The sequence below is a fragment of the Hyperolius riggenbachi genome, chromosome 7 (genome assembly GCF_040937935.1).
Source record: "Hyperolius riggenbachi isolate aHypRig1 chromosome 7, aHypRig1.pri, whole genome shotgun sequence".
NCBI classification, from domain to species: domain Eukaryota; kingdom Metazoa; phylum Chordata; class Amphibia; order Anura; family Hyperoliidae; genus Hyperolius; species Hyperolius riggenbachi.
In genome coordinates, this window is record NC_090652.1 from 274930395 (window position 1) to 274949762 (window position 19368).

The 19368-nt window shown below is 44.1% G+C and overlaps 1 protein-coding gene across 1 annotated transcript; it reads left to right on the forward strand.

Moving 5' to 3' along the window:
- The first annotated feature begins 9240 nt into the window (after positions 1-9240).
- Positions 9241-10654, forward strand: RPRM (reprimo, TP53 dependent G2 arrest mediator homolog). Its single transcript, XM_068245772.1, has one exon. It carries the CDS (start codon positions 9449-9451, stop codon positions 9851-9853), a length of 405 nt encoding a protein of 134 aa, XP_068101873.1. The 5' UTR covers positions 9241-9448; the 3' UTR covers positions 9854-10654.
- Positions 10655-19368: the final 8714 nt, after the last annotated feature.

Genomic DNA, 19368 nt, shown 5'->3' on the forward strand with positions numbered 1-19368 from the left:
ACAATATTTCCTACGGCTCAGAGCGAAGCTCTTCCCAACCTGTTACAGAATTGGTGCCTCTTTTGCCAAGGGAAGAAATCACATAAAGGAACTTTGTCTCCGCATACATCACGGCGGGGAGCTTAATGCCACAGACTATGTCATGACTTTCCTTGAACACTTGAATACTTTTTCACTTGGATTACAATGGGGTGGTGGAAGTTTGGCCATGTGCGGCTTTCCCAGCCCGAAGATGGGTTTCTTCAAAGTATTTGTTGACTATTGGCCTTAAGTTTTCGCCATAGACCTTATAGTTGGTGCTGTTTACCATTGCATTGTGTTATGTTTCTTGTTTTTCAGATCACCAGACCCATGGATTGGACAGTTATTCCAAGAACTTTAGTGTAATAATACTTTGTGTATTGTGAAATCTAAAATATTTCAGGCGGGGAGTGTCATGTCCCACGACTTTGTGATTTATTTTCATTCTTCTGTGTTGACACTCTGCTGCCCCCTACTGTCTATTATCTTTGTTTGCTAATGCAGAGATTTATTGTACTGTATAATTTTCCCCTTCTCAGCTCCTGTAGTTAGACTTGTGATGCTTAACTCCTCCCACTCTGCTGTGAGGAGCCATTTTATGCCAGTACATGATTGTATGCAGAAGTCTCTCTGTACCTGGTCAAAGTATCATCTTTTACCTATTGAATTGTTCACTTACAAGATCTGGAGTGTGAAGAATAAACACTTAGACCTTTCTTCGTGTCAATTTGATCGAGTTAAGTTGTCTGATGAGACTGTAAAGGAGTGAGCCATACTATTACAGGTCAGTCACACACACAAAGTAAGCTGCCTCAGTAATATCTACACTCACTGCCAGCATAGCCGAGTCAGAACAGATATATGGGTGTGCTATGTATTTTAGATTTTGAATAAAACTATTAACTGTTTTTTAGCGTGTGTTCCTTCATAGTTAAACTTTTTTTTAGTAGTTACCCCACAGTTATTTTTTATATTTAAATCTACTTTTTAAGTTTTTACTGTTTCATGACCTCTTCTCAATGACACATTCATTGACGTATCCCAGAGCTAAAATTGATGAACTAATTTACCCTTTTTATCTCTTTCCTGCTCTCAGAAGCCACTTACTGCCAGGAAAGTGTTATATGGCTGCAATTCCTTATCACTAAGCATTACACTGTAGTCTGACCCGGTCCCAACCCAGACAGAAACTGTAATTTTTTTAAACTCTTTCAGGCAGAGAAAGAAAAAAAGGATCACAGCATAGTTATTTGTGTGCTTGGCACTGTGCATACAAGTCTATCTCATCATGTCTCATGTCACCTCGGATGTCCTTTAAACACTCCCTGGATTACTAATTCAGAGAGAAGGACAGAGCAGAGTGCTCATAAGCTAATGGGGGTATTAACTAGTAGCTAGTAACACAAGTTGACTAATACGAAAGTGCATGTACAGACTAGAAGATAAAGACAGCATAAAAGAATATACAATTTTATAATTAATGCTTTAGACCTTTATCTGAGTCTTTAGCTGAATGTCGATGTAAACACTCTCACAGATGTGTGATGTACAAACTTCATAAAATATTAACAAGCTAACAATAAGTCCTACAGCACAGGGACACAATACATTTTTAATAACCTAAAATGCTGTATTAAGGGAATACAAGCTGGGAAAAGGCTTCAATTTTGCCAACACCTGTTCCGTAAAACTTCATGTTAGGTAATTTACCTCATGTGTGATAAAAAAAATATTTAATTGAGTATTTACTGAGATTTTCCATTGTGCGTCATTCTACTCCCACCATATGCAAAAAAAATGTGCCGCTAACCTGCAGGCTGGCGATGCATCTGTACAGCCTCGGCCCCAAGCTGTCACCAGAGGAAATTGAGTCCCGATCCCTGGTGTCTGACAGTTCTCATATGTACATTCAAGGCAAAGGATCCACCCAGGCTGGAGATAACTTACTCAAGGCTTTCCAGAAATTCTGTTCCCCTTACTGTTCCCCTATGCACACATTATTTATGGCCCCTCCATTGCCCCTAAGGTATCTTGGGCCCCCTTTTTTATAGGGAACCTGAAACCAAAAAATTGCCCCTAGGAGGTAATAATATCGGGAGGGGAAGCCTCTGGATAAAGCTTCCCTCATCCTCCTCAGCAGCCTCTGCTCCAGCGGTGGAAGTTGGAACCCCAGAAAATCCACTTTTTGTCAATCATATGTTGGCGCCTTGTGCATGCGCGCTAACTCTGCCCCAATCGGCCCTTCTGAGCGATAGCTGGGCTGGATCAGATCAGTGCTGCTGCGCAGGCATTAGCCTTCTGTACCTGCACAATAGCATGGTAGCAGTGAGCATGCACACAGAGGTCACACTTCAGGAGTCCCAGCGGTGGAAGGGGTCTGTAAAAGACGACAGGGAAAGCTTCTTTAGGACAGAGGCTTTCCCCGTCCTGAGGTATCATTAAATATGCATTGCAAACCTACCGGGTTTGCTTTAACCTCCCTGGCGGTAACCCCGAGTCAGGCTTGGGGAGGAAAACTGCAGAGCAGAGCGGTAACCCCGAGCCTGACTCGTGGTAGACGCAGGAAGGCTTGTGCAGAGCATTGCGCACAGCGGGCATTTCAACTCACCTGCCCGGGGATCCAGATGCTGGCAGCCATTTTCCAGCCTGTCCTCAGAGGCTCTGCATCCCTCTTGGTGAGATTGCCATTTGTCTGGCAGCCCTGCTGGTCTATTTGGCTGCAGTAGTGTCTGAACCAGAATAAAGCATGCAGCTAATCTTGGTAGATCTGACAATAATGTCAGAAACACCTGATCTGCTGCATGCTTGTTTAGGGTCTATGGCTAAAAATATTAGAGGCACAAGATCAGCAGGATAGCCAGGTAACTGGGATTGTTTAAAAGGAAATAAATATATGGCATCCTCCATACCCTTCTTGTCTCAGTTGTCCTTCAGGCTAGGTGGACACTTAACAGAAACACAAGCGTTGTGGAAAAACAATGTGTTTTTGTCGCTAATTGAGGTCTATGGGACACATGAAAAAACACATATAAAAAAACGCATATGCATTTTTTAAATTCGCTGGTTTTGTTGCCTAATATTCAAAAATGCATCAAAAACGCACATAATTAAAGTAAATGGGAATGCAATGGTATGCATTTTTCATGCATTTTCAGTGCGTTTTTATATGCGTGTTTTTTTATTTATTTATTTATTTATTGTTTTGGGATTTATTTCCGCTTCCTGTTATCTTCCTAGTGATTTTTTTGCATACATCAAAATATTACAACGCATGAAAAACGCATACAAAACGCATATGTGTTTTGTATATGCGAACTGCAAACGCTTAAAAACGCAAGCAAAACACTAGAAAACCGCATATGCAGAAAAACAAAATGCACTAAAAACGCGCACACACACAAAAAAAACGCACATGACAGAAAATGCGATCTTTCACACTCTGTGCACCCGGCCTCAAAGTTACTCAATCCTGTTCTGTTTCTATCTATGATGAAATCGCACAGATCTTTGGTGAATACAATGATCCTTTCTCTCAGTGAAGAACATCTCTAGTCTGAGCTGTCCAAGGTGCTGGAAAATGCTGGATGGTATTTATATTGGGAAAGCTAATTTCTTTTCACTGCATTTCAGTGTGCAGCCTCAATTTGAATTCCCCAATCCCTTGTTAGGCAGCTATGTTTACATGGGAAGTTACATCACCGGCACTCGTGAGCTTGGAGTAGTGAGTGTGCATCTGCTTCAGGAACAATTGTGACGTATGAGGGTAGTAAGAACACAGAGTTCATTGGTTGCCATGGAAAAGGCGACTGTTTATTTTAAGGCCATTAAGAATGGAAATTGTAAACCATAATAGTGGGGCCTGATTCCTTTGCAACAATTACTAGCATTAAAGGGAACCAGAGACGAAGCACATTAAAAAATAGGAAAAGCTTTTATACATACCTGGGGCTTCCTCCAGCCCCATAAGCCTGGATCGCTCCCACACCGCCGTCCTCCGCTGCCTCTATCGCCGGTACCGCGTCCTGTGACTTCCGGCGGACGCGACCAATTTTCCGCATGCACCGGGCTCCCTCCATATCCTTATGCATGCGCCTGCATAGTATGGAGGTGCATGCGTAAGGATATGGAGGGAGCCCCTGCACATGTGGAAAATTGGCCGCGTCCGCTGGCTGTGACGCACTACGCGTGCGTAGACTGGCCGAAAGTACGGGACCTGGTACCGGCGGATAGAGGCAGCGGAGGATGGCACCGTGGGAGCGATCCAGGCTTATGGGGCTGGAGGAAGCCCCAGGTATGTATAAAAAATGTTTCCCAACGTCTCTAGTTCGCTTTAAAGGACAACTGAAGGGAGACAAATATGGAGGCTGCCATACAGTGGGGTGCGAAAATGTTGGCAACCTTGTTAATTGTCATGATTTTCCTGTATAAATCGTTGGTTGTTACGATAAAAAATGTCAGTTAAATACATCATATAGGAGACACACACAGTGATATTTGAGAAGTGAAATGAAGTTTATTGGATTTACAGAACGTGCGCAATAATTGTTTAAATAAAATTAGGCATCTTCTGTTATCCCTTTTAAGTGACATTTAAAGGAAAGGGGGGAGAACATGGAGGAGGTATCCCCCTGCAATGCTCAACTAAAGATGTTAGAGGACTGTAAAGCCTGTTACACACTTTCAATTATCATTGGTCAATCACTTACCAATTTTACATGTACTAGTATGAGAGTTCACCTAAAACAATCTGCTGATAGTATTCAATGTCTGTTGCCCCTCATACTACATGGAGGTGGTAAGATTGGTAAGTGATTGGCCAATCATAACTGAAAGGCGTGCATGAAATAGAGGCATGAAGAAAAAGGGGCGCCGGCTGAAGCCAAAATATTTATAAACAATAAAGACCATTTTGAACTGGCTGTGGGGCAGGGGCGTAATTAGAAATCACTGGGCCCCCCTGCGAATATTTGGATGGGGCCCCCCCCATAGGTGCCAAATAATCGTAATGGGGCAGCGTTTCACTGTAAATTAATTGTAAAGTGGGCAGCATTTTACCAGACAATCGTAATGTGGGCCAGAAAATCGTAATGTGGGCAGAGTTCACCAGAAAATCGTAATGTGGGCCTTTAGAAAATCATAATGTGGGCAGAGTTTACCAGAAAATCGTAACGTGGGCACCAGTCACCAGAAAATCGTAACGTGAGCAGCAGTCACCAGAAAATTGTAACGTGGACAGCATTCACCAGACAATCGTAATGTGGGCAGCAATCACCAGAATATCGTAATGTGGGACAGAAAATCGTAATGTGGGCAGAGTTCACCAGAAAATCATAATGTGGGCAGAGTTCACCAGAAAATCGTAACGTGGGCACCAGTCACCAGAAAATCGTAACGTGAGCAGCAGTCACCAGAAAATTGTAACATGGACAGCATTCACCAGACAATCGTAACGTGGGCAGTGTTCACCAGAAAATCGTAATGTGGGCCAGAAAATCGTAATGTGGGCAGCGTTCACCAGAAAATCGTAACGTGGACAGCATTCACCAGACAATCGTAACGTGGGCAGTGTTCACCAGAAAATCGTAATGTGGGCCAGAAAATCGTAATATGGGCAGAGTTCACCAGAAAATCGCAATGTGGGCAGCAGTCACCAGAAAATCGCCATGTGGGCAGCAGTCACCAGAAAATCGCAATGTGGGCATCAGTCACCAGAAAATCCTAATGTGGGCAGCAGTCACCAGAATATCGTAATGTGGGCAGCAGTCACCAGAAAATCCTAATGTGGGCAGCAGTCAGTCACCAGAATATCATAATGTGGGCAGCACACACCAGAAAATCCTAATGTGGGCAGCAGTCACCAGAAAATCCTTATGTGGGCAGCAGTCACCAGAAAATCGCAATGTGGGCAGCAGTCACCAGAAAATCGCAATGTGGGCAGCAGTCACCAGAAAATCGCAATGTGGGCAGCAGTCACCAGAAAATCCTAATGTGGGCAGCATACACCAGAAAATCGTAATGTGGGCAGCAGACACCAGAAAATCGCAATGTGGGCAGCAGACACCTGAAAATCGCAATGTGGGCAGCAGACACCTGAAAATCGTAATGTGGGCAGCAGACACCTGAAAATCGCAATGTGGGCAGCAGACACCTGAAAATCATAATGTGGGCAGCAGACACCTGAAAATCGTTATGTGGGCAGCAGACACCTGAAAATCGCAATGTGGGCAGCAGTGACCAGAAAATCGCAATGTGGGCAGCAGTGACCAGAAAATCGCAATGTGGGCAGCAGTCACCAGAAAATCCTAATGTGGGCAGCAGACACCTGAAAATCGCAATGTGGGCAGCAGACACCAGAAAATCGCAATGTGGGCAGCAGACACCAGAAAATCATAATGTGGGCAGCAGACACCTGAAAATCGTAATGTGGGCAGCAGGCACCTGAAAATCGTAATGTGGGCAGCAGACACCAGAAAATCATAATATGGGCAGCAGACACCTGAAAATTGTAATGTGGGCAGCAGACACCAGAAAATCGCAATGTGGGCAGCAGTGACCAGAAAATCGTAATGTGGGCTGCAGACACCAGAAAATCCTAATGTGGGCAGCAGTCACCAGAAAAATCGCAATGTGGGCAGCAGTGACCAGAAAATCGTAATGTGGGCAGCAGACACCTGAAAATCGTAATGTGGGCAGCAGACACCTGAAAATCATAATGTGTGCAGCAGACACCTGAAAATCACAATGTAGGCAGCAGTCACTAGAAAAAAAAATGCACCTGTGAAAAAAAAACAATTCACTTACCTGACAGAAGTCTTCTCCTCTCCCGGCATCTGGCACACAGCTCCCCGAGTCCTCCAGCAGCACATCTCCCGCGCTGACAGGCAGAGTGCAGGGCTATGGCAAGATGGCTGCCGAAGCCCTGTACTAGAGACACAAATAGTCTCCAGTGTAGGGCTTCTTCGGCGGCCATCTTGCCGTAGCCCTGCTCTGCCTGCCGGAGACTATGCAGGCTGCTGGAGCGGGGCTGCGGGGAATGAACTGGCGCAGCGTCTATTAGACGCTGCGGCCAGTTGAGCACCTTGCTGGGGGGTCCAGAGCAGCGCTCCCCCCACGCACAGTGAGCGGGCCCCAGAGCAGCCCCGGGCCCCCCTGCGGCTGAGGGGGTCGCATCCCCGGTAGGTACGCCGGTGCTGTGGGGTAAAGCCAAAAACAAGTAAACGACTTACCGATATTCTTTGTTTTTAAAGTGTAGATGGTGTATATATTCTTAATAATATTGTAATATTGCAGACTAAAAAATTGTTAATAACTATATAAAACAGAACATTTTACTGATATTTTTCTACAGCTTAATCTAACCCTACTCTCACACAGAACCCTCCACTACTGATGCCTAAAGCCCCATCTACAGCATACAATTTTTTTCCCGATTCGATTCGATGCAATCTGACATGTCCAATCAGGATTCGATTCGATTCAATTTGCCATTGTTTTGAACATGTCGGATTGAATCGAATCGAATCGGACAAAACATTGTATGGTGTAGATGGGGCTTAACTCTACCCCCCTCCCCCCGGTGGTGCCTAACTTTAAGACTCACCTGGTAGTGCCTAATCCTAAGACCCCACCCCTGATGGTGCCTAACCTTAAGACCCCCCTGGTAGTGCCTAACCCTAAGGTCCCCCTGGTGGTGCTTAATCCTAAAACCTCCCAAGGTGGTGCCTAACTATACATACTAGGAGTGAAGTGGATGTACTCCTTCCTTCAAAGGAGGTAAAATAAATAGAATCAGGAAATTAGGGCTCCTGGGCTGGGGGCTAATGGACTATTTTAGAAATTGATCACTTTTTGTATTAACCACTTCAGGATTCGGCGTACGCTTAACTACGCCCCTGAATCCTGAAGTGGATTGCATGGAAACGGCCGCTCGTATGAGCGGCCGTTCCATGTCAGTTCACGGAGGGTAACTCCGTGAACACCCTGCGAGCCTCCGATCGTGGCTCGCAGGGTAAATGTAAACACACGGGGAAGATCTTCCCCGGTGTTTACATGTATACGGCGCTGCTGCGCAGCAGCGCCGTGGCGGAGATCGGCGATCCCCGGCCTCTGATTGGCCGGGGACCGCCGGCACCTGATAGGCTGAAGCCTATCCTATCCGGCGCAGGACGGAATTCTGTCCTGCGCCGCTCACAGGGGGAGGTAGAGGGAGGGAAGGGGAAGGCGGCCAGTAAGCGCTGCGGAGGGGGGCTTTGAAGAGAGCCCCCCCCCCGCAAGCGCAAGCAGCCGGCGGCGATCAGACCCCCCCAGCAGGACATCCCCCTAGTGGGGAAAAAAGGGGGGAAGTCTGATCGGCCTGGCTGCTAGCTGATCGGTGCTGCGGGCTGGAGAGCCCACGCAGCACCGATCAGCAAAACCACCCGGTATCCGGAAGTGGTTAAGGTTATTTGCAGTGGAGAAAGGAGGGTTAGGGTTAAGCATCAGGAAGGGGAGTTTTAGGGTTAGGAACCACCGGGGGGTCTTAGAATTAGGCACCACCAGGGGGGTCTTAGGGTTAAGCACCACCAATGGGCATCCTAGAGTTACACACAACCAGGGGGGGGGGGTATTAGGGTTACGCACCACTGGGTGGGGGCTTAGGGTTAAGCATCAACAGTGGGGTCTTAGGGTTAGGCATCACCAGGGTGGGTTCTGTGTGAGAGTATGCTCATGCACAATACCATTATTTTACTATGCTCATTACTACTGTAAATATATTTGTATATTCTTTGTTATAGACAATATTTTGCCCTTTTTAAAACCGTTATTTTAACATATTTGTTATTCTATCTTAGCTAAAGATGAAGAAACGATGAAAAAATTGTTATAGACAATATCTTAACATTTCGGCTATACCCCACGCCCTTTTTTCCTGGCACACCTATTTGATGCACGCAAAATAAATAACACAGTAGGTATTTTTCAATGCTGATCAGGGCAATATTTTAGGTGCCCTTGAGTATAAATACACTAACACTAATTCAGATAGATTTACCGTATTGGAATTATACTGCCTGCTAGGAGAGACGATGGCTTTTTCCCCCTTGGAAAATCAGCTTATATATTGTAACTAAAAGGCACCTGCAGGTGGTGCTCTCTCCTTATGACTCCAAAGAGGCCAGCTAATGGATTCAAACGCCTCCCTCTGTTTAATGGTTGGCTCCAAAGCTTTATAATAACCATAGGCAGATAAAGACAGAAGCTTTCTTTGCTGCTTGGCTGCCTGCAAACTCAAAAGAAAACTGATTAAAATTGTACGGGAAGAAAAAAAAGACACTCAAAAGACTGACTGCGAGAAAGCTGTTGAGTCTTTTTTTCCGCTTCTCTTCGCTGTTCTTTCCCCACCCTCCGTGCGAAACCAGCAGGAGAGAGCGAGCAGGTGGCAAATCTGATGATTAATGGGTTCTTTTCTTTGAATCCTCTCCGCCGGTTTCAGCAGGACCACCTGTTCCACAGCTCGTCGCGACACGAGAACTTTAGAAAGATGAACCAGACAGATGTCGGACTTCTCCTCTCCAACAGCAGCAACTCTTTGGGCAGCATCCTGGGCTGCTGCACCCAGGCTTCTGTGGTCACAGATGATGGACTTGAGGGCTCCACCGTGGATGAGAGGAACCTCTTTATTATGCGAGTGGTTCAGATCGCAGTCATGTGCGTCCTCTCTCTCACCGTCGTCTTTGGAATTTTTTTCCTTGGGTGCAACTTGCTTATCAAATCAGAAGGGATGATAAACTTTTTGGTGAAGGAAAGACGACCGTCTAAAGAAGTCGAAGCAGTAATTGTTGGACCGTACTGAGGGCAAGCATGGACGAGGGGAGAATTAAAAAGTATCGCCTGTGGCTTGACGCAGTTCTCCGAAACTGCGCGTTCCGTCTTCATCGTTTCTGCGTTCCATCTGTCGAAGATCAACCACAAACAAAAAGAGGACGAGTATCGGAAGTATGGTGTGACTGTGCCCAGAGTCTGGAGGAACACATTATTCAGATTTGAAACTGAAAAAAAATCTGCACTTTAAGGGAAATCAGTCCAAGACAGAGTTTTTCAGAATGTCGTACTCAAGAGCACGAGGGGGGGAGAGAGTTTTCTTTTCTTTTTGGTGATGGAGAGGGTGCTTTGATCATTTGATTGTAATATTTTAATATGAGATATTATTTCTTTTCAAATATATATACTTTGATATGGTACCTTTGAATTAAGAAAAAAAAATACCCAAGGTATTAATTTAAATCCTTTTATTTTGGGTATATATATCCTTTTATTTTGGGTTTGTATATTGTTTTTTGTTTCTTCTCTTGAACAAAGGAAACTGTGAATGTTTGTTATCTTTATATTAATATGTCATTTTTTATACTTGCTATGAATTGTATATTGACCTCTTATGGGCTTTGTTATGCGTTTGAAAGTTTTTGTTTTACCTTTTAGTGTTTTATACAAAAAAAGTGTAAAATTTTGGGTTCAGTGCCTCATTACAACTTGCAATTGAATGCCTATTGCCTACAAAAATTGGATGTTAGGATATGGCCAACCAACCATTTTTTGACATGGTACAAAAATTTCAGTAGCCCTCAATGTTATATTAAAAAAATAATAATAATAATTTATGGGTGGACGTTATTTTCTAAAACTGCAACTGGCACAGCACAATGATTTTACTTACGTGTGTTTAAATTTAAGGTTACTTAAGTGTGTTTAAATTTATATACTGTGCATGATTCTATATATAAAACATACACATTATACAAACTTGAATTTTATTATTATTTTTTTTTTTTACATGTTGTGAAAAGACCATCCATGTGATGTTTAGTAAAACTACCCAAATCATAATGCAGTTACATATACTATATGCAGCATGTTCTTTTTAACATAGGTACTTGTTTTCACACCTTACTGAATAGTTAATTCTATTTAATTCATTATGCGCCATCTGTAGCCGACTTTAAAATTTGCAGGTGTCAAAAAAAAAAAGAATTTAAATATTTCTTTGATGCCTCAATTTCCATATGAGATGGAGGGGAAATTGAAATCTGAATCGATTATTAGAAGCAATTAAAATGAGCGCAGGTGCAATTAGGATAGGAAAGAAGCACTGTGGGGGAAGGGAACTGTTTGGTGCCCATCGGTAAACCATGTCTAGAGACTGCAGGGAAGAAACCTGCTACCTTACCTTTAACACACTGTTAGTAGGGATGGTCAGAAATGGTGCTTTCTGATTCAGTAGATATTCAGATTTCGTCCAAGGCCAATTCCACGGATTCCTGATTTCTACCTACCAATTTCCGAGGACTTTTTGGGGGGTTATTTTTGCATTCTCTGATTGGCCAAATACTTTCAACTTGACTCAAAAGTGTTAGACCAATCAGAGAATGCAGAATTTTACTGCAGTATTTCGAATACCACGGAGTGTTGTGATTGGTCTAAAATTACCATGATAATCCAATTTTCGCTGAAAAATTCTGCATTCTCTGATTGGTCCAATGCTTCTGTGTTCCGTGATTGGGCTATGCTGAAATTTCAATGCCATGGAATCCAAATAAGCATCCCTACTGTTAAATGGCACCTGAGGTGTGAGATCTATGGAAGCTGCCATATTTATTTCCTTTTAAACAATACCAGTTGCCTGGCAGTCCTACTGAGCATTTTGGTCAGTGGGGTCTAAATCACACAGCTGAAACAAGCATGCAACTAATCTTGTCAGATTTGTCATAGACCTCTAGGCAGAGGATCAAGAGGACAGCCAGGCAAATGCATTATTTAAAAGGAAATAAACATGTCAGCCTCCATATCCCCTCTCACCCTGGGTTCCCTTTAACTGCTTGCCGACTGCGTCACACCGATGGGCGTGGCTGCGGCGGCAGTCCCAGGACCGCCTAATGCCAATCGGCGTAAAGTCCTGGGGCGGCAGTTTGCAGGAGATCAAGCACAGGCTGTGCGCATCTCCTGCTTGACTGTTGCACGGGGAAACCGCCGTGTATTTACATGTGCAGCAGCAGCAGCGCTGTACTGGGGACAGCCGTGTGGCACTGGGGGACAAGAGAGCGATCGGCTCTCATAGGCAGAAGCCTATGACAGCCGATCGCCGTGATTGCCCGGCTGAGGGGAGGGAGGGGTTGTAAAAAAAAATAATAATAATAAAATAGTAATAAATATTAAAAAAAATATTTATTTAAAAAAAAACAACACAGAGGGGGGAGGGATCACTTGTGTGCTGTGTTGTGCAGCCCTGCAGGTTGGCCTTAAAGCTGCAGTGGCTAATTAAGTAGAAAATAGCCTGGTCACTAGGGGGGTTTAACACCATGGTCCTCAAGAGGTTAAAGTGTACCCGAGGTGACATGTGACATGATGAGATAAACATGTTTCTGTACAGTACTAAACAGTAATAACCAGGCTGTTTTACTTGTTTTATTTTACTACCTGAAAGAGTTCATTTTTAGGGATGGAAGTGACAGCTTCTGTCTTGTCAGTAATATAGTAAACATCACTGATAGCAATTTTTCTACATATTTCAATTTTCTACATATTTTCTACATATTACATTTTTCTACATATTTCTTAAAGCAGAGGGAGAGAGAAAAGGGTCAATATAGTTAATGTGTTTTTTCATTTAGGGACACTTAATAGACTGCAGCTGAGCAGAGACAACAAAACATTCCATCTACTTTCTAAATGTTTAAATATAAAATAAGATCCTGGGATGTCTAAAAAAGTCATTTTTAGGAGTAGGAGGATAAATACAATTGTTTATCTCATCAGTTTTTATTTTCACCTTGGGTTCACTTGAAGAGAACAACGGAAAGCAAAGGCAAGATTCTTCATGTACAATAATTGAAAGTGTCAGGTTTTGCAATGAATATTAAATATAAAAACCTGACTCAATAGGATCTGTCATTCAAATATCCAATCTAACCTAACGAGATAAATTAGTTGACTGTTAACGACGGCCTATTCCCATGCAAATAATAGTAAGAGAATGACGTAGATGGGCGTGCGGCGGATGAAGCATTTTTTAGGTCACACTGCATTGATGTTGCTGTTTATAGAGGACATCAGACAAGAAGGAATGGGCAAGGGACGGATCAAAGCTTTACACGTTTCAATGAAATGATTACAACCAGCTAAAGCAGTCGCAGAGTGGCAGTTGTTGTTTTTTTTCTCTTTAAAGAAGAACTTTAACCAAGGATTGAACTTCATCTCAATAAGTAGCTGACACCCCTTTTCCCATGAGAAATGTTTACCTTTTCTCAAATAGAACATCAGAGGGGGTCGAGGTGGATGGTATTGCAGTGAAACCCCTCCCACAGTGTGATGCCATGACCAGGGCACTGACAGTTTGCTTTCTGTGAACCTCATTGCATTGTGGGAAATAACGGCTGTTTCCAACTAAACTGCCAAGCAAGCAACATCTCCCTCTGTGCATAGAACTCTCAGTAACAAACACTTCGTACAGATCACCTGGCAGGACTACAGATGTCACCACCAGTGATAAATATGAGAATAAAAATCAGGGAGTGGAGAAAGGTTTTACAATGGGCAAACACTGACTAAATGATACATGAATACTGTAAACAATAAGTGATTTATATTCATCATGTTATTTTCACTACAGGTCCTATTTAAGTTCTGTTTATGAAAAAAAAGGCATTTTTGCAAACCCATGTTTCCTAAATAAAATTGGAAAACCGATTTATTGAGATCTCAGTGTAATTGTGTTTATTCGCCATCTGATCTGACGCACCTTGTGAAGTGACGCCATCACAATCAGTGTGGCTGTTTTAACATAAATAACACCGGAGCAACCAGGGGAGGACTGGGAACTTTTGGCCTGGGGGGACAACACAAACTAGAGGCCCGTTTCACGGCATCCCCAGCCCAAAGCCACATCTTTCTTGTGTGCAAATCTTCAAATTGTAATGACTAACAACCCCAGACAAACGTACACACACACACACACACACACACAATGTACCTAATGCCTAACCCCATTTCTCCGCACAATCTACCTGTCTATGTCTGATGCCTAACCTTAAAGGAGTTATCAGGCTTTTTTTTTTTTTTTATGAAAATAAGTGCAACTTACCCAGGGCTCGTCCAGCCCCAAGCTCCCAGCATGTCCCTCGCCGCAGCTCTGCAGTCAGCCATTCGCTGCCTCTGCCTCCCAGCCCCCGGCGATGACGTCAGTCACCGCCACATGGACCAGAGCGTACTGTGCAGACGCAGAACTACTGCGCCTGCGCAGTACACTCCGGTCCACGTGGCGGTGATTGACAGTGCTGCTCGCACAGGCGCAGTACAGGCCGACATCCAGGTCGGACTGGTGCCATCGCCGGGGACTGGGAGGCAACGGCAGCGAATGGCTGACTGCAGAGCTGTGGCAAGGGACAAGCTGGGAGCGTGGGGCTGGAGGAAGCCCTGGGTAAGTAGCACTTATTTCATTAAAAATGCCTGATAGCTCCTTTAAACAAACCCCCCCCCACACACACACACACACACACAAACCTACCTACCTGGTGATGCCTAACCCCACTCCTGCCCACCCACCATACAAACTACTTGTCTGACACCTACCCCCCCCCCCCTCCAAGTACCTGTTTGACAGTGCCTAACTGCCTGCCTCCCCCATCCCCTGCCGCCAATCACACCACAAGAAGAAAAAACGTTCCCCCTCAGGCCAGGGTCAGAATGGGGATGATTATCACACAAAAAAAAACTCAGAGGGCACTGGCTTGGGCAGAGAATTGAATTTGACAGCAGTAGCAGGCAGCAAAGTGTGAGTAACTCAGTGACAAGAAGGGAGAAGTAGTACAGAAACAAAATGTATAAAAACCACCTTCTCCTCTGGCAACCTGGACCCGACCTCCTCTGTCCTCCTGTCTCCTCAGTCCTACACCTCCTCCTCCTCCACAGCAGCAAGCAGCTATTGGTGGCATCTCCGACTCCCAGCCCCCCCGAGTGTCCGACTCCTCCAGCCAGGACAGCCAGCCACTCGTAGCCGCAGCTCCAGGCCCCCAGCCCTACCCCCCAGCACAGAAAGCTGAAGAGTGATACAGCTCACTCCGACGACACCTCAGGCACAGCAGCACAGGGGAGGACTGTGTCCGACTCCTCCAGCCAGCCACTCGTAGCCACAACTCCAGGCCCCCAGCACAGAAAGCTGAAGAGTGAGACAGCTCACTCCGACGACACCTCAGGCACAGCAGCACAAGGGAGGACTGTGTCCGACTCCTCCAGCCAGCCACTCATAGCCACAGCTCCAGGCCCCCAGCACAGAAAGCTGAAGAGTGAGACAGCTCACTCCGATGACACCGCAGGCACAGCAGCACGTTAAGGGCGGCAATGGCTCCAGGCGGGGGCGAAGTCAAGCAGGGTCAACCCACCGGGCCGGAGAGGACCTAAGCTATTTGTGTCCTTGTGCCGCTCACATCCACCGCAGGCGCAGCCACGCACAAGGGGCAAGGGCACACCACGGCCAGCCGCCTCAGCCCCTTCTCTGATTGGATACTTCAACTTGCCAGGAAATATCGTGCAAGGTTGCGATCCCCACGAGGAACCTGTCACCTGTGGTATGTCTGCGGCCGCTGCGTATAGCAGCGGCTGGCCCTAATTACTTAAGATTTGGGCGGCCCGGGGGGCAATTGCCCCCCGTCCCCCTGGGCCAGTCCTCCCCTGGGAGCAACAGTGGAGCGTTACCCCCAAAGCAACCAATTACAAGGCTTGTTTCATTGGCTGGTGAAACCCGATTGGTCGGCTCTGTGCTGTACTTGCGCTTTTGCTCCATTTTGATCTGTGCTCATTTGGATAAACAGAGATGGGCTCATTGTCAAATCAGTATAAACTTGGAGAGGTGGAGTTGAAGCTCATATCAACCAATAAATCACCTCTAACAGCTCATCTTTTCTATCTAATGGTCCTTATTCAATTAATTTTTTTGTCTTAACCACTACAGGACCACAGGCTTTACCCCCCCCCAAGACAAGGCCATTTTTCACAAAAAGGGACACTGCAGCTTTAAAGAAAACCTGAACTGAAAATTAAAAGTCAAAATAAGCATACACAAGTCATACTTACCTTTCATGTAGTCTACTCCTCAGTGTCTTTCTCCTGTCCCGCATCCTGTTTGTTCACTGTGATCAAGGGAATTTTCCGTCCTCCATTTTGAAAATGGCCATTCCCCATAACAGCTTTCTGGTCAGCACACTGTTAAACTGTAACATTGCCCACTTGACCCATAGGGAAACATGGACATTTACCTGGTACATCAGTTTTCCTCTCAGCTATAACTGACAGCAATTGATATTTTACTGACAGCAACTGATATATTTCAGATCTGACAAAATATTGTCAGAACTGGAAGGGATTATTATCAGAAGAAAATGGAGAGCTTCTGAGAGGAACTGATGGCAAGGTAACTATGCAATGTTCATTTGAAGTTACCTCATGTGTTTATTTTAAATATTTTTACTCAGTACAGGTTCTCTTTAAGGCATCACTGCAGGGCCGAACAACTCAGCACACAAGTGACAACCCCCGCCCCCCCCCCCCTTGTTTTCTCCCCACCAACAGAGCTCTCTGACAGCCAATCACTTTTGTGCTACCCAGGGGGACAGCCGTGTGACACGGCTGTCCCCTGTACAGCGCTGCCATAGATCACAGTGCTGTACCCTGTAAAAAGACGGCGGTTTTGCCGTCTTACAGTCTCCTAGTGGCAACCGCTGCTGGGAGACTTATGGCTGAGCGGAGCTCTGCCCCCGAGCAGGAGATGCGCACGCCTTGGCGTGTGCGATCTCCTGCAAATCCCCGCCCCAGGACTTGACACCAATTGGCATTAGGCGGTCCTGGGGCTGCCGACTTGATCACGCCCTTTGGCGTTAGGCATTCCCCAGGAGGGACCGCCTCCTGGGGACTGCCTTGAAGAACTTGTAAAAACTTATGATATAATGAATTGTATGGATAACTAATAGAACATTAGTAGCAAATAAGAGTCTCATTATTTTATTTTCAGTTATATATCTTTTTTTATAACATTGCATCATTCTGTCATATTTGCAGTTTATAAACCACACTCTTGTGTCTTTTAAGCTTATAAAACAAAGCAGAATTAATGACCTTTTGAACTTTCCTGCAGGTAAACCATATATTAAGCTGCATTTCACTGTTTCTTGGCTGTTTAAGTGCTTCAGAAAACTGGACTGTATTCAACCCAAGTTGGGTTGAACAGCTCAGAGAAGCTCTTTTGCATACATAACTGAAGTTGTTTAACCCTTCCTGTACTGGAAAACAACATGAGACTTTTTTCTTTGCTACAAATGTTCTATTTCTTAGCTGTAATACACATTCAATTCATTATCTCGTAAGTTTATTTTTGCTTTAGGTTTGCTTTATTTTCTCCTAGGTTATATTTCCACATTTTATCACTAAAATGCATTTTAAGCCACCAGCAAGTCAAAAAATAATTTTGATAGCACTTTTTCAACATACTTTTTGGCACTTTTTCAACTGCAGAGCGCTAAAAAGTTACTTTAAAGTGGTCTGAAAGCCAGCATTTCTACTTTGCTCTAAACGATTCCTCGTAGGCTTAAAAGCTACTATCCCAGAATTTTTTTAGCAGAACATCACCGCAATGGTTAAACAAAGCACAAAGCACTTTGTCCTGCTATTCAGCTTCAAATCCGCATCCAAACCGGAGATAACAGTATTTTTGTTTACATTCCAGTGTTGTTACAATGTGTGTAAACACAGTGCAACAAGTGAAAAGGAGCTCTCTGTGAAGCTCTCTGTCCTTCAGACACACACACAGTTCAGAACAGCTCATTAGAAGATGTTAATATATAATAAAAAGTGGTTTGAATAAAATGCAAAGACAGCTTTTAGGGCACAATAAACTACACTTGTAATTTGTAAACAGACAATATTACTTATGCACAAAAGCAAATATGATAACTGTATGAGTAATAAAAAATAGGAAAACACATTTTTATTGAATGTTATGTCGGAGTTTCAGACCACTTTAAGCAGAAAATAAAAAAGTATCCCCTAAGAGAAAACTTAATAGAAAATGAATTTAATAAGGGCTACAGTAAGTTTTTTACGGAAAAAAAAGTTAACATTTTTAGGTATGGTTAAAGTGTTTTAAAATGAAGTTATGATCAATAATGCATTATGTTTGTGTTAGGCTACGTTCAATGGCCGCACTGCAATGCACCACATGTGCGACGTTCAAAGTGCAGTGGGTGCAGTGCAGGATAACGGTGTGCTGCATCCCGACGCACTGCATCTACTGTTACCTCTAGGCCAAGTATGATGGGATTCCCCTATTTTTGTGCAGCCGAGCCCCTCCCATTCCTATGCAGCCCCCTCTTCCATGTGTATTATCCATGTACTGCATCCCCTCTCATTCATGAACAGCTCCCTTGTGCATCAGTTTCCCCTTTTCATGTGTTGCTTTCAGTTTCCAGCCTTTTCTTTCATATGTAGCAGCTCCTCTTTCATGTTCAGGTGCACCCAAGGCCCGGGCCTTTGTGGCCTTTCCAGAAATCAGGCCTTGGTTGCTGCTGTTCCAGGATACGCAATGCAACACCCACTGTTAACCTAGCCATACTGATTTTTGCTGCTTAAAAATATTGTCATTTCAGTGTTATTGTATTTGCTGAAGTGCTGATAAGTAGCAATAGGCAAAACATTCTTCTAATGCACAGACTTCCACTAACCCAGGAAAATAAAGATAATAAGCCAATCAAAGCTAACAGCTGCAGAGCAGTTTCTTGTTGACTGGGTAATTATGCTGCAGCTAGGGGCTTTGATATGTTCAATTTAATTTCCCAAATGGGTCACTTGAGGTTTGCAAGTTAGGAGAATTGTTCATGAATATACATAAGACCTGTACAGAGAGGATAAGGTGTGTGCAGAGAAAATGTAACAACAGAGATGAAAGGGAATGCTTTAGAAGCAGTGGGAACATTGCAGACGTATTTGCATGAAGCAAAGATCAGCACATGCTGTAGTTAGCTTACGATCAGGATAAACAGTAAACCTCTTGTAAAAGCCAGTATTATATGAGGTTATATTAGTAATTCTCCTATATTGCATTATTAAAATCCAATGACATATGCTCAAGATGTCTTACATAGAGTCCTGATCAATAATACTGTTATAATAATATGGGGCATTGCTTCACCTGAAAGGGGGTTCTTAAAGAGGAACTTCAGCCTAAACAAACATACTTTCATTAAGTTACATTACTTATGTTATTTAAAATAGATAGATAATATAATCTCTTACCCACCCTGTTTTAAAAGAACAGGCAAATGTTTGATT

Excerpts from the sequence above, each read along its gene's own strand:
- RPRM (XM_068245772.1), top strand. The coding sequence starts at position 9,449 with ATGATTAATGGGTTCTTTTCTTTGAATCCTCTCCGCCGGTTTCAGCAG.